Here is a 16,346-nt window from a genome sequence, read left to right on the forward strand (position 1 = left end):
TGCCTCAGCCTACACCCCTTGATGCTGGGCACAGGCATTCACACTCTCAATCTTCAACTGAGCCAGTGGAAGGTGCGAGTCAGCTCAAATTAGAAATTCCTAGTTATTTACCGGCTACTTCGGAAAGTGTGAGAAATGATGTTTTACCATCCCAACATTCCAGGGGGGCTACTGACCAAGGGGCAACAGAGTCCACTGAGCATATGGGGCAGAACACACCAAAGACCAATGAGCTAAACCGGTTTTCTTTGTCCCCAAGGAATCAAATGCAACCTCTAGATGCCTATAAGACAGACACCTACAAAAAGGAATACACTTTAGATCAAAATTAAGCTTTGCAAAAAGAAGAGCAAAACTCAAGTTGTGAACAACCTGGAAATGAAGAAAAAACATTAATGACAAAACCAAAAATATCACATCAAACTGTGGAAATTTCTAATATGGATAAGGAAGGAAATGATGTAGAAAAAAATCTTTCTAAAACAGAAACTTACGATTCCTCTCTCATTCCCCAGACAAAATCCAAGAACAATCTACCATTTATGAAAACAAATTCTATTCCATACCAAAATAGAACAGAGCTTCCCAAGGATATTGGTACTTTTCCTCTTAGTAGTCAAGCCATTTGGCATCTAACCAACAGTAGTGAGAAAGGAATTGACAGCACAAATGGATTGCCCAGAGATGACAGCACTGAAGCTCTAGAGATAAAAATAGTAGGGAAAGAAGAGAAAAATACACTTGAGGAAAGCAAGACAAATTCTAGTATGCTAATTCGGACCACACAAATGACCTTAAAAGGCACCATAAAAGAAAGGCAGCAAATTTGGGAAAATGGAAAAAGTGAAAAACATATATATGATCCAAGCTCCATTGAGACCATTATAGCTAAAGATTTGAGTATCACAAGTTTCCATGGAGCCAGACACAGAATGCTTCCTAGTGAAAGAGATCTTCAAATTAACAGTAATATGCATGGTTCGAGAGAATTTCAAAATATTCAACCGGATGAAGGTTACTGTGTACATAAAGAAGGTTCATTGACAATGGAGACACATGGAGTGTCTTCTCTCTTACCAGAATTAAAAGACAGTTTTCAGGCAGAAAAATGAGGTGCCACTATTTCTCAGCAGAAAAAAATGAAGCTGGAAACTCTGCTCCAAAACCCGTACTTTATCTACCATCTGCAGAATATGCTAATACATCACCTTTAGAAGCAGAACAAAGTGAAAAAAAGAACTCAAATACTAATCATTTTCTACGTTAACTTTCTTCAAAAGGACACACAAACACACCCCAGCCTTCGCATGCATTTTGGCTGCATTGTTTTGGAGGGACAAATTTTCAGTTACTTTTTGTTATCAATGACATAAAAGTGCACAGTTGAATTTAATACAAAAATCAAAGATGGATCCACAAGATATGTTTGAGGCAACGAACTGAATATGCTTCTCTAAGGAATTGGAAAATGGGAAAGAAATGTTTTGCCTAGCCCTGGAAAAGCAACCAAACATTAAAAAAGAAAAGAAAAGCCTCCAACAAATGAAAGTTTAAATAAGGAAAAAGTATTTGAGCCAATTTACATTTGATGTTTATTTTATGGAAATTATTATACACATTTCAATTAGTGGTATTGCAGTATCGCTTTCTACACAGATGATTATATATTCATATTTGTGCCTGATCTGTTTTCCTAATTATGGTATGAAAATAAAAGTTCAGTTTTGTTTGTTAACTATAGTCTAGCTGATATGCATATTGGTATATTTCATCCATTTGCAACTGTTCTGTTGACAATTATCCTTGATCTTAAGTAGAAGTCTTTAAAACCTGTTATTTCTCTAAGGGAAAAAAAATAAAGGATTTCCAGGGATAGTAGGCTGTTTCTGTAAAAGCTGCAAAATCCTATAAATCCACTAGGTGGAGATCTCAGCTTCAGTCATTTTAGGAACAAACAAGTAGAAGTCTTTAAAACCTGTTATTTCTCTAAGGGAAAAAAAATAAAGGATTTCCAGGGACAGTAGGCTGTTTCTGTAAAAGCTGCAAAATCCTATAAATCCACTAGGTGGAGATCTCAGCTTCAGTCATTTTAGGAACAAACGGCTTCAAGATCAACACAGTGGATCCTGAACAAAAGGAATTTTAATGAGCTTTATTGCCAATTGTTATTAATTTAAGATTTTGAAAACTGAATAACCCATTACCATGTAGCTTTCAAGGTTTGATCTCTTGAGTTTAGCATGCCTCTATTGTTTGGTGTGAGTATTCCTCCTTGTGCATAGGAATTAAATGTGCTTATAAATATTAGATTTTAAAGCAAGAGCAGAATACAGATCTTTCATTCGAAGCCACACTTATTTGAAAAATGTAGGCATACACAAATAATTTTATTGTTGTTACCCCAGTAAAATGGTTAAAGCATACCTTTATAGTATGGAATATAATATTTTACATTTCTTAGTGGGGGAAAAAAGGTTAAAAAGGAAACAAACTTTCTCTTCTTCTATCTCTGTATCTGTCTAGGTCTCTGTATCTTTATATCTACATTTGGTGTTATTATAAAGGTTAAAAGATTATTACAACAATGCAAATATTGCCTACATGCCCCACCTATCTTCTGCTTCCCTTCCTATCCAGAATTGTCCGCAAATAACTTTCTTATTTTGAAAGTCCCTAACCTTATTACCTCTCTTCTTTCTCTTTTCTCACCAACATTCAATACTGTTTTAAGTCCAACTCCTGCCCGCTCTATTTTTGTCTGGCCTCTCTGTTTGAGCTTAATTCCTACACCGTCTGTTTGCCTCCCCTGATCCCACTTCATGTTGTTAAGCACCTTTAAGGTGAGAAGAGCACCTATGCCAACTGCTTGCATGATAAGTTTACTCTGTTCTAATTGACAGCTCTGTCAGCTTTGTAGACCACGTTACTTTCTTCTCAGTAGCTATCTTTCCTTTTCCTTTTCCTATTTTTTTAAAGCACTGTCACCTCACTTGCAGAGCCCTTAGCTTTGTTCTCTCTCCACTCACTGCCAACATTATCCCTGATATCTAAGGGCCTGACAAGTACTCTTGGTCACTAGCTGACTCTCAGAAGGCAGCAATGACAGTTCTGCTGGACTCTTTCCTCTCTTCCATTTCTGAAATCCAGTCTTTTACCTCCGTATGATGTTTCCTTTGAAATAGTCCTCAGGTTTACCTTTGCCCTTGAATCCCCATGGTAACCATTGTAGTCTGTGTTGTAATCAATTGGATTACTGTAACAGCAGACCAGCCGGCTGCCCAGACTTAGTGTCTTTTGCTTCAGTTTCAACCCACTAGCTCTCCATCTTTATGGGGCACAAATCACCTGGGGTGCTTGTTAAAATGCATAGTCTCAGGCTGCATCCCAGAGATTTTCATTCAGTTGATTTAGGATTAGGGCCCCAAAATCTTTGTTTTAGCAAACAATTCAGAGTAACCTAGAGTCGTGGTTGGCAGCCAGCCCACATGTTAAGAAAAAATGCTTAGCTATTCCAATGAACACTAGAAGATAATTAAGTGCTTGTCTCACTATAGGAACTATATGCAATGTTTTGTGTAAGTGAATAAACCATGTCGAACTCAAATGAATTTTCCAAAAATTACTTTTTAAAAATATCATTTCACTGCTTTAGAGACAAAAACATAATTGTCTATAATTTCATATCCAAATTCCCTATTCTGGTTTCCAAGACTTTCCAAAATCTGATACCATCTAACTATCAGGACTTTTTTTTAACTTCTCACTGTTTTCTAATAACCTTCTCCCATCTCTAGTAGTTTGGTGTTCTGACTGTCATCTATCTATCTTAATAAATCTCGACTAAGAAGACACACGTGGGAGAAAATATTGCACTTCAAATTTAAGGAGTGACGGGCCGGCCCGGTGGCGCACTGGATAGTGCGCTGCTTGGGAAGCGCGGCGGCGCTCCCGCCCGAGGGTTCGGATCCCACATACAGACCGGTTCCCGCTCACTGGCTGAGCGAGGCGCGGGAGCAACACCGAGGGTTGCGATCCCGTTGCCGGTCCCCGGTCCAGTACGGGGGCAACACTGAGGGTTGCGATCCGTTGCCGGACACGGAAAAAGACAAAAGACAAAAAAAAAAAAAAATTTAAGGAGTGATGTAAAGATGTACATGAAAGAAAGAAAAAATTAATGAAGCTGATAATCTAGAAAGTAAAGACAGGATAGCGTGATGTGAGTGTCTTGGATCTGAAGATGAACTTGCTTCAAATGATGGCTGGTATAGAAATTTAAACCCTCAGTAACTACAATGTTCCAAGGACTGATAAGTCTCTCCCTCGTGTCTTTTCTCCCAGTGATTTTGCACATGTTCTCTTAGCTTGGACTGTTTTTCTCTCACACCAGCCCTTCAATTCAGCAAACTGGTATCTATGCTTACGATCTCAGCTTTAGTCCCACTTTTTCTGGGAAGGCTTCATTAACCTACACTATCTCTTTGTCCCCCAACTTGCAAATTCTCATTTAGTATGCATTCTCATAGAATGCTGTCTTCCTTAATCCTGAAGTGTAACTATAGAATAATTAAAGTGTTTATTCAATTAGTCTCCATATGACTACTAGGCTTTAAGCTCCATTGAGACCACATGGACATCAAATCCCCAGCCCCTATCTCTGGGCAGTATACAGCAGGAACTCAATAAATAATTGTTGAAGAAAAGAATGAAAATTAGCCAATTGTTCCCTTTTTCCTCATCACTCAGCCAATTGACATGGTGAAGACCTTACTGGGCAATGGCAACTAATGCCACATACAGAGATAGCTCAAGTTCATAATTAGTACACCAAAGCCAAGTAGGGGCGCAGCTATACTGATAAGCCTGGAGATTTCTGGCCAGTTGGAGAGTCTGCTTTCCTAATATATATTTTTTTCCATCTTCCTCCCTGAATCTCATCACCAGACCTAGGACTTTTGGCTGATAAACTTCAGTTCTGCAGTAAAACTTTTCCACTAAGCAACCGATTTTTGACCTCTTTGTATTTTTTTTCCTCTTTAATAGTGCCCTGCTTTGCCCCTATTTTAGTTTCCCTTTCTCATTTCCCAACCCTTTGTTTGAGGCACCCATTCTACTCCAAAAATGCTCTTCAAACCTGTCAGTGGCTTGCTTTTGTGTATAAATTAAAACTTCCACATGTTCTTTATCTTTAATCATGAAGAGTCAGTTAATAAAAGCAAAGGGATTCCCTCAAGTGTTATTTTATGTTAAACACTGGCCCAGGTCGCATCCCACAGAGAGAAGGAATTTCTGCATTAGGTGCTTGACATACTTATTCTCAGAGAATTTGTCTGAGGTTCATATTGAAAGACAAGGAAAGATTTTCCCAAAAGATTTTAAGTCACATAGTATTCCAGACAAAATTTTCTGGATGTTAAAGTCTAGAAAGGATTGGAGGCACTGACAAGCAATAGTGGTATTCATTCATTTACTCCACAAATATTTTTGAGCATCTACTAGGCATGGTTTTAGGTTCTGGTATTATAGCAGCAAACAGAGCAGAACAAACAAATAAAAAAATCCCTGTTTTTATGGAGCTAACATTCTGGTAGTGAAAGAAGATTTTAAACAAAATATATCAGATTGAATGATCAAGAGGTTATCTTCTGAGATACTCAATCCATATCCCATAAGAATTTTCATTTTTCTTTGTAAGAGTTTCTATGTGTACAGGTGGGATTGGCTAATGACTTGGTTTGGGTTTTGCCTTTAGAAAAAGAATGAGAAATTTGCTTTCTTCTTCCAAACATCTGGACTGGGACTTATTCTGTTTCTCCTTTGGTGAGATATAAGAAATAATAGCCACACTTTCTGCTGTCTTGTTGAAGATAGATAAACTGGCTAGGAAGGATCACAAATGAGGCTGTGTAAGAAAAGGACAACAGTAACTAAAATGGTTTGGACTGGACAAACAGAAGCAGTTAGGCTTTTATATATGAGGATCTCCGGGAGAAAGAACGCAAACTAATACCCTCCACTTAGAGCAGAAGAATCAATGGACTGTCATCAGGACACGAGGATTTCAATGCACAACAAAATATGCTAGCAGATGGATTCTTAGACACTGGACTGAACTGTGTTACAAGAAGAGAAGTTGTGGAATCTCCTCTGTTAGTCTGTGTGAACAAAGTGGACATCAATGTCTAGCAAAATTAAGAAGAATCCTTTCTTGAAAACACATGGTCTGAGATTTCATCCTTGTATTGTATGACTGTTTCCCCCCTACTCTGTTAGATCTATGACTGTATTTAAATTTTTCTTTCACTGTTTATATATCCTACTTTATTTATTCCTTCCATAACATTGTTTCCACCATTTGAACTCTAAGTCCTTGCTGTTAACCACATTATCAGACAGTCATAGAGAGTAAGAGAAAGACTAGGACCCCTGGCACTGTGGGCTTTTCCTGAAGGCCTGCCTCATGGTTAAAAGCCAACATAAATCCATCTTGTGCCAAATTTTTTTCTTCAGAAAATGACAAAGTGTGGCTCAAGTGTAGTTAATAAAATTGCAGCTGAGATGAGACTGTGAGTCATCTGTCATATCCTGGTCTCTCTTTTACTAATCAGTTGTGAAAAACATTTCAAAATCAGAGAGCAGCCCCAAAGAAATATGAGATACTCAGACTTCTTGAGGCAATTAGAGACTAAAGAGCAGAAGGCAAATTAGTCTTCCCGCCTTGACAGTCTTAAAATACACATTGGAAGAAGTCTTCGGAGTCACACTATTTGTGACAGATTTTGACCATAACACATTTTCTAAGAGGAAGTAAAAATTACTCACTTCAGGACATGCATTCCACCCTCGCATCAGCAGAGATGATATGGGTTTGGGAATGGAATAGCCGATGGGAGGTCTGATGTGATGGTAAGCCATGTCTGCTGCCGCGGCCGCTGCAAACCCAAAGGTCATGTCAGTTCTGATATTCACATATTTATTTCAAGAAACACATGAACAGACAAAAATTTTTTTTGTCAACAATCAATCTGTGCAACATCAGCAGAGATGCAGAGATTCAAAGAGACCCTAGACTTCCCCCCCCAATGATTTAAACAAAAATAGTGGATAATTTTATATTCTAAGTTTATTTTTATAATTGTTCATCTATTTGGTTGTTGATTCAACAAATAGTCAGCAGAGGGAATTAATGGAGTAATGGAACATACAAAGGAGCATGAAGGAGCAATAGTTTAGTGTGTCTGAAGTACAGGGTATGTACATGATGTTATAGGAAGTAAAGATTGAAAGGCAGATTGGACCAGACTGTACGTCTTCAATCCCAGCATAAAGAATTTATATTTTGTATAGCAAGACATAGGATACCACTGAACTTTGCATTTCTGAAAACACCTGTATCACTTGGGCAAAATAGATTTTTTAAAAACTTAAATCCTATTACAGTTTACAAGGATGTTGGAAATTTAATTTTTAATGTTAATAAAGTAGTTATTATCTGTTAAACTGTGTTAGCCACTTCAAATCCATTATTTTAGCTATTGTTCATTGATTGAATTCTCTAGTGTGGCCTGCCTGCATGGACTTCTGAATATTGCTCACCTAAAATTCTGCATCACTGTATTTGTGATTCTTGGGACTTCATTGTAAAATTCTGATCGCTAAATATTTTTTTGTTCCACAACCAATGATTTTTACGCCCCCTTAGAGACCAAGTTTATAGCTATTTTTATTGAACACATTTAGTATCAGGCATTTTGGTAGATACTTACATAAATGCTTCAATCCTTGCAACAACCATGCAAGGAAGGTATTGGTGTGTGTGTGTGTGTATGTATGTGTACCTAGTTTTTAATTTATAAACATTTTATATGTAACTAATAGTTGGTGTAGCCTTTTGTTCTAGAGTTCATGCTCTTTTCAGCACATTACAATGAAAACACTTTGTAAACAACACATGATGCTCTATTTATTCCTCAGAAAAATTGCTCTGCATCAGTGGGAGGATTAAGTTCCAAGACATTGCTGCTTCCTGTTTTCTAGACTGTGGTGTAAGCATCTGTCCATATCTTAATGACTTTTGAGATATAACCCACTACCACTACTTCTCTCCTACTAGAATTTGCTCTCCTTAAATTCTGTGCATCCATTTTTTTCCAGTAGATCTAATGAAATTATATGCAATGTAACTTAATATTTTGCTTTATGAATTACTACCTAATTTTGCCAATTGTAAAATTAACACTTGTTCTTTCTAGAAGTTTAGAAAATTAAGAGAATTAGAAAATTAAGTTATACTTCAGAGGGAACCATTGTTAAAATATTATGAGTATTTCTTATATAGTCTTTATATCATTGAGCTTATGTTTATATATGTTATGTAATTCTTTTTTCCCCTAAATGAAAGCATTAATTTAAGCAGTTAAACATTTCCCCATGTTATTAAAACTCTATTTTAATATATTTTTAATGACTCTGAATTTAGTGTGATTAACTTAATCATTTCCCATTTTTAGGATGCACTAAATTTTGGTGTAAACATTTCGAAGAATACATTTATCCATATAAGTTTTCCTATTTCATAGATTATTCATTTGCGATATTTGAGGGGTAAGAATAATATGTCAAAGGGCATATACTTTAAAGACTTTTATATATACTGATACACTATTTTCCTAACAGTTGTACTAAATTATACTTTCAATAGAAAATGTGTGAAAGGGTCATCTTATATCTGCAACAGAATTAAGGGGTCTTTTATAAAAGATTTTACTAATTTGAGAGGTAAATATATACACTCACTTGTTTAAATTGTGTTTTACTTATCAAATGTGTCTTCTGTGTCACAAAAATTTAGCCATGTTAGATTCCTTTCATTGATTACTCTCTGCTATTTTTAATTCTTTCTGAAATGAGTCAAATCAATAAGCAAACTAATAAACTGATGCTTAATGATCAGTGATCTTCTAATTGTACTCTATTTTTTTACCTTATGAACATTTGAATATTGTTGAGGTGGTGCAGCTATCAGCACACAAACCAGTGTAGTGAACACATTTAAAATTAATTATACATATCCTGATGGGTGGGGAGAGCCTATTCATATTAGTTAAACTCAGATGCAGGTGTCAGTCATCCTCCTTTGGAACTCTTTTAGATACTGATATCAGATGTATAGAGTTACTTGTTTGCTTCTTGGCACTGTGTGTGGAAGATCAATTTAAGATGAATGATATTTAATTCTTCATTATTCAAAGTACATTCTGTTTTTAGATACTGATATCAGATGTATAGAGTTACTTGTTTGCTTCTTGGCACTGTGTGTGGAAAATTAATTTAAGATGAATGATATTTAATTCTTCATTATTCAAAGTACATTCTGTAAAGCCTTAGCATCTCCTTCTCCCCTTTGCTTTACACGCTCTTGGCAGTGATACTACTCATTAGCACCTCTGCCAGAAGGTGGGCAATGCAACATGAGGTGCCACAGAATTCAACTTTGTCACCTTTGAGATTATTTTGTCAGTCTTGCCTAAGTGGCCGTGCTGTAGTAACAGATAGGAAATTTTCTGGTAGTACAGATTCAGGAAGGAGACTATCAGCCCATTAATCAAATTTTTATCTTGATTGCTACGAAAACATGTTCAGTGACTTATGTAAATGTTGATTTCTACTTTCACCAATGAAACTTTACCATTAAAAGAGTATAAGGCTAAATTTTAAAATATCGATAACTTTTTATTGAGCAATTATTTTCCAACACCATCCTGAGATAATTATCAATAGTTTAGTAAAATTTATAATCTAGATTCTAGAGTAGAACTGTCTAATAGAACTTTCTGTAATTATGAAAATATTCCTCTGTACTGTTGAATATGGTAGCATAAGGCTATGGAGCACTTAAAATGTGGCTACTGTGACCAAGGAACTGAATTTTTAATTTGTTTAATGTCAATATAAATATAAATATATTTAATATATTTTACATAATATATTAATATATAAATATAAATTTATACTTAGTATAAATTTAAATTTAAATAAGCATGGTTAGTGGTTTCCATATTGGACAGCACAATTCTAGTGTTCTCCCACTCCCATTATCTTAAATAATGAGACTTGAGTTAAATGCAATTTTGTGAGTCAGCCTCAAGGGTGCATACAACCTTGGTGTCAATTTGTGGATTCAAGTTCTTCATTGCTTATCAATACTTTATCAAGAAAAGAAAAGATAGAAATGGATATTGTCGGTGTTATCTCTCAAAAGAGATAGACCAGTGAGCTGCAGAACAGGCGTTCAGTACAGTATGTGATAACTGTCATTCATTTATTCATAAGTCAAAATGTATTGAATATTCTAGGTAAGTGATAATAGGCTGAGGAAAAAAATCTAGTGTTATTCTTTTCAATAAAACTTGGTAAGTGAATGAATAATAAATAAAGAAATGAATGATTATTTTTCACTACTTCTTATAGTTCAATTGTAAATTCTGAAATATGATTCCTTTTGCCTAGAATGATCTTCCTACTTTCTTTTCCCTCGTAGCATCCACTGTCTTTTAGCTTAGATTGACTCACGCTGGGTGCCCTTTTTATCTACTCCCATAACACCCTATACTGTCATAGCATGTGTTATAATATACTTAATTGCCTATTTACTTGCTTGCCTCTGCATATAGATCATAAACTCTTTGAGGTCTGGGACTATGTCTTTTTATCATCGTATTTCCTATGCCTAGCACAGTAACTTGCAATTAATAAGTAGTCTAAAAACATGCATTATATGAATCAATAAATGATGGAGCTCAAAATATTATTTGACTGGTAAATACTATAGATTCTGGTACATAGGACTCAGTACACATTTACTGAATTAATAAATAAAGTTGGTGGATCAGTGCCAATGATTATCTTACTATTATGTTTTTAGAATATAGCACAATGCCTACTGATCAAGAAACATTATAAGATGAATATAATGCTTATATTAAATTACAACATAATCAGGTAAATTATTGAGATCTGGTGTTAAAATTAGTCAATAATATTATCTTTTATTCAAAACATTTGGGGAGGGGGACTTCAATAAATTGAAGCAGTACAACATATTGAGAAATACCCATAACAAGGGAATTTCAAGGCCTAATTTCCAGTCTGGCTTTGCTGTAAACTCTCTGGGAGATCCTAATTAAGCCAATTTGCCTCTGTAAGTATTAATTTTGTTAAATGTAAGATGAAGCAGGGAGTACACAGTGTAATGGTGATGAACACGGGCTTTGGAGACAGGGAGCCGGGCATTTAAGTCTTTACACCTCGTACTAGTATGTGACATTGCGTATATGTCTTATCCTAATAGAATCTAAACTGCAGGTTGTTACTAGGACTAAATGAGATAATATGCATAGAGCACCTGGCACACTGCTGGCTCTAGATAAGTGTTAGTCGTGTTGTTACTGCTGTAATTATTATCATCTACAGATCTAAGGGCCTTACTGATCCCTTTTAGTCTGAACCTGGAGAACTAGATATCAAAAACATTATTGTATGTTTTCTGTTCTGTTTAGAACACCAAAAATCTTAGGTCCTGCTGTAATTATTATCATCTACAGATCTAAGGGCCTTACTGATCCCTTTTAGTCTGAACCTAGAGAACTAGATATCAAAAACATTATTGTATGTTTTCTGTTCTGTTTAGAACACCAAAAATCTTAGGTCTTTCCCAGGTTTTCTTTGGGTATGAAAGCCAAGTGAAATGTTACACTGAGTTACTGCAAATTTCAAGGCTACTACCTCTCTCATCTGTCATCTGGCCCAGCTCACAATGCAATACAGCCATTGTTGAAAGGATGACCATGCACCTTTCCATGATGAACTTAATTATGTGCACCCTGCTTATGGATAAATTGGTAATAGATTCTGAAGTCCTAAAGTAACTTCTCACTGTTTTCTGTTCTATAAAATTAAACCTAGGCATTAATATTAAAAAGAGAGATAAAAGCAATAAAGTACTATATTTTGTTAGTAGGTTTTGACTAGGATAAAATTGTCAGAATTTTTTTTTTTTCAGTTGCGACTGTGTGTATGTCTGTTCTCAAAACACAATTGATTCAACTTCATTGTTTTTAATGGGCAGGACTGTGGTGAGACAAAGCAGTGTGTTCTACCATCCCAGCAAGACACATTCTTTGTTAAACTGACACTTTTCAGTGATGGATCACCAGAGTATACAGCATCTGAGAGACCATGAGATTGTAATCTTGAGACTGTGCTAAGAAAGGCTTAATTTTTTAAACCACATCCCATTCTCATTACATGCTGTCAGAAGAATAGATTAATTTGCACCATTGTCTGTTCTCATTGCAATCTTTGTCAGTATAATGAAGTATCACAATGTTAATATCAGCTATATTCATAGAAATATCACCATCTATTGGACCGATTTGATCTTTCCAGTGATCTGTGTAGTGATTGGTTGTCTCCTTTCAGTGATAAACTGATAAGGATTAGCACAACAAACATGGGAGTTCACAACTTTAGCTCACTCCTGTTTTCCTACCACTCATCAAAGCACAGTCCACATCATCAGGGTGCTTACACTCTCTGAGGTTATTATATTCAGGATGCTTTAGGATCCCAGTCATACTTAAAGGAGAATGTAATCATCTACTATTTAAGGAGCAGCAGCAAACTCAAATGGCTATGAATACAAGACCTATGGAATAACTGTGTCTCTAAATATACTTTGTATTTTTAAAAACCATATGTGAGACCAAAAATAGTCTGCAAGCCCTATTTGGCTCCTGGACTTCCATTTTGTAACTCTGCCCTGAAGTCTCAATATAAAGTCTCATCAAAATCTGGCTAGAATAAATTGGTAAATGTTCTTAATTTGCTGCCACTTCCCAGACTTAGAAATTGGCAGTAAGAAATCCCAGGACACCAGTTGAATCTCCCTGTAAGCCAGCTGGCATCACACAGGAAAACAAAAGGAAAACAAGAGGCTCTCTCTTCTTTGGCCCCAAAGTATAATCTGAAAATGATCCATAAGATTGGGCATCTGTTTATAAGGGAATGGGATTAGATAACATGAATATTGACAGATTAATTCATCCCAGAATTTTTTAGTTTCTCATGATATATCAGAAGAGACAAGTCCAGGGGAAAAATAAAATGTAGGAAGCAGGTGATTTCTTTCTCTGAAATGTATCCAGGGCAGTTCTTGTTTGCCAGGTCGTACCAGCTCCTTTTTCCTCATGCCTGGCTCTTGTCTCATTTGGCTTCACACCTTGGTACCTTCTCCTCGTACTCTCATCGTTTATTTCACAAATCTGCTCCTTTTCCTGTACCCATCATCATCCTGCTGGCTAAGCTAGAAGCCTGGAAGTCACCCTCAACTCCTCTCTCTACCTGCGCTTCCACCTCAATCCACTGGGAAATCGTATTAAAACATTCACAAACCTTTTCTTTCTCTTCTTAAGCCACTCCTCCATTTAAAGTCTCAGACATTTCTTTTAGAAGTGGTGTCCCTGCCTCTGGTTTTGAACCCTTCCAATCTGTCCTTTGCTTTGTAACAAGAGGGAGATTCTAAAAGAATAACACAGTTGTGCTATAGCCCTTCTTAAAGTCCTGCAGTGACTTCCATTGTTGACACACACGAGGCTTGTGATGGTTAATTTAGTGTCAGCATGACTAGATTAAGGGATACCCAGATAGCTGGTAAAATATTATTTCTGGGTGCGTCTGTGAGATTGTTTCTGGAAGAGATTAGCATTTGAATCAGTAGACTGAGTAGAGAAGAAACACTCTCACCAATGTCAGTTGGCATCATACAATCCCTGGAGGGCCCTGATAGAACGAAAAGGTAGAGGAAGGGCAAATTAGCTCTCTCTTCTAGAGCTGGGATGTCCATCTTCTCCTGCCCTCACACGTCAGAACTCCAGGTTGCTGGGCCTTCAGACTCCAGAACTGAACACCAGTGGCCCTCCTGGTTCTCAGGCCTTTGGACTCAGACTGAATTACATTACCAGCTTTCCTGGTTCTCCAGTTTGCAGACATCATACAGTGGAAGCTCTTGGCCTTCATAATCATGTGTGCCAATTTCCATAATAAATCCCCTCTTATATTTCTATATATTTTGGTTTTATTTCTCTGGAGAGCCCTGACTTGCACAAAGACCTTCACCACCTGGCTCCAGTTTTACTTTTATGGCATGCGTCTTGTGACTGTTGCCCTTGTATTCTCTGATACATCTCTGCTAAATTATTTGTGGATTTCTCATGCCTCTGGATTTTGAGAATTCTGCTGGAACACCTTCTCCACCTCCCCACTGTTTAACTATTTTATTAGCAGTGATCTTTTTAAGATGCAGTCCAGGTATCATCTGCTCTAAGAATCCTTCTGTGATATCCTTTTCTCACCTCCATTCTGGGCAGGATGCCCCTCCAGAGAGCATCTTTAGCCCTTTGTGCTTCTCTCTAGTTGGGACTTGCTCTGCTAAGTGTACTTTTCTCACTCCCCCTGTGCACTATAGTAGTTTGAGGGCCTGAGCAATGCCCAATTCATCTTTGTTTTCCTCTTAGTTTAGCACAGTTCCTGGCCCATAGGAAGCACTCAATGGTGGCCTAAAGATAATGACAGTAGCCAACATTTATTGATTGCTTCCTGTGGTCAACCACTGTTCCAACCCTTTGAGGTGGGTCCTATTATTATGTTCATTTTAAAAATAAACTGAGTCATATAGCTAAGTTAAGTAACTTGCACAAGTTTGCAATACTCATGCTCTTGCACATTATGCCAATTTTCTTTACCCCTATAGTGTTAGTCTGCAAAATGTTTTCTTTAAAAAATCGAATTAATTGCAAGCATTAAAAATCTTTAAATTTCTAAACAAACAAACAGAAATTAGCTGATATGGTAACAGTGAGCAGGCATACGTAAATTCTGAGTAGCAGCTGTCCCCTTGAGTCAGAGCACATGATGTGCTATTCCTCACACGGCCCTGCTTGAGCATTTGCATGCTTCCCCTGGGCCTGTGGGCCTTGAAGTGGTGAATGTGATGGCTTTTCAGTTCTCTCTAAACCTGAGATTGTAAGGTTAATTTGAACATGTGCTATGCAAAAGAGACCTTAACTTCAAGTTCCTCTGAATATATATCTATCTCTTGTGTAGGAGTCAATGTTAACATGGCATTCTGTTTATATATTTCTCCCAGGTGGTAGGATGCTGCTAAACCAAAAGGATGAGCCCTGTGTAATGTTGCTGCTACCATAATTGATAACACTGTCTTACACTGTAGTCATGGATTTGTTCCTCATTGTAAATGGCTAATATGTAGCTTATATTGAATCTGATGCTTCACATAATTTATTGCTGAACATATGCTAGATTGCCTAACCACTGCAATGATATTAGCAGTCTTGTTTCTTGATGCATGGCCACTGTCCAACTTTAAAAAATCCAGCATCTATCATAAACAAACTCTCTTTCCAATAAAGTACTATAAATTTTAATATCTGGCATGTTGGAATCAAGTTATTCTTAGGCAAGACTTTTAACTTTTTTATTTAATAATATTCTCCCTCTAAAAAGAGCAAATATTTCCAGGAGTCCATAAGAGATGGGTTATTTATCTCCTTGAAATAGTCATTTTATAATTAGCAAAGCATAATGGAGTAGAGAAAATTGCATATCAGTGTGAGTAAAATATAAATACTATGATAAATGGTGACTTGGGATATGGAAGAAACTGTACTTAACATGATATTAGATAATTAAAGAAGATTTTTTGCAGAGAAGTTATATTTAAACTAAGACATAAAAGTAAAGTGGAGTTAGTATGAGGAAAAGTAAGAAAGAATGTCTCTGACAAAGAGACTAATGTGTGTAGAGGCACGAAGGTGAGAGGAAACGTGCTGGGGAAATGAAATAGTTCCCTGTGGAACATAGATGACAGGCTGCATGTGGCGAGAGGTAGAGCTGGGGAGGAAAGCAGGTACATAATCATGAGGGGCTCTGTAGATTGCTTTAAGAAATTCTGTTTTTATCTAAAGAGCAAAGGAAAAACACTGGGGATTTTAAGTAAGGGAAGACATCTGATCAAATTCAATTTTTAGAAAGCTAAATATAGTGACTGATGGAAAAAAAGATGGTGAGCAAAACTGAAGGCAAGGATACTATTTAAGATACTGCACAGTATTCTACAAGTGAAATAAGGAAGTAGCAGAGGAAATGGAGATGGATTTGAGAGATATTTAGAAAGTAGGATTGAAAATGTGAAAATAATCAAGAAAGAGAAAGAACAAAAGAAAGGAAGGAAGGAAAAAAAGGAAAGAAGAAAGACAAAAAGGAAGGAGAAG

The 16,346-nt window shown here is 36.5% G+C and overlaps 1 protein-coding gene across 1 annotated transcript in view; it reads right to left on the reverse strand.

The window, feature by feature from the left end:
• Nucleotides 1–16,346, reverse strand: part of LOC103596698 (serine/threonine-protein kinase TNNI3K-like) — a 114,153-nt gene that overhangs the window by 82,087 nt on the left and 15,720 nt on the right. Inside the window, exon 4 of the mRNA XM_008580392.1 lies at nt 6,820–6,929. Coding sequence (XP_008578614.1) covers nt 6,820–6,929 — 110 coding nt within the window. The remainder of the gene's footprint in view (nt 1–6,819; nt 6,930–16,346) is intronic.

This window comes from Galeopterus variegatus, unplaced genomic scaffold (assembly GCF_000696425.1).
Source record: "Galeopterus variegatus unplaced genomic scaffold, G_variegatus-3.0.2 Scaffold2075, whole genome shotgun sequence".
Taxonomy (NCBI): Eukaryota; Metazoa; Chordata; class Mammalia; order Dermoptera; family Cynocephalidae; genus Galeopterus; species Galeopterus variegatus.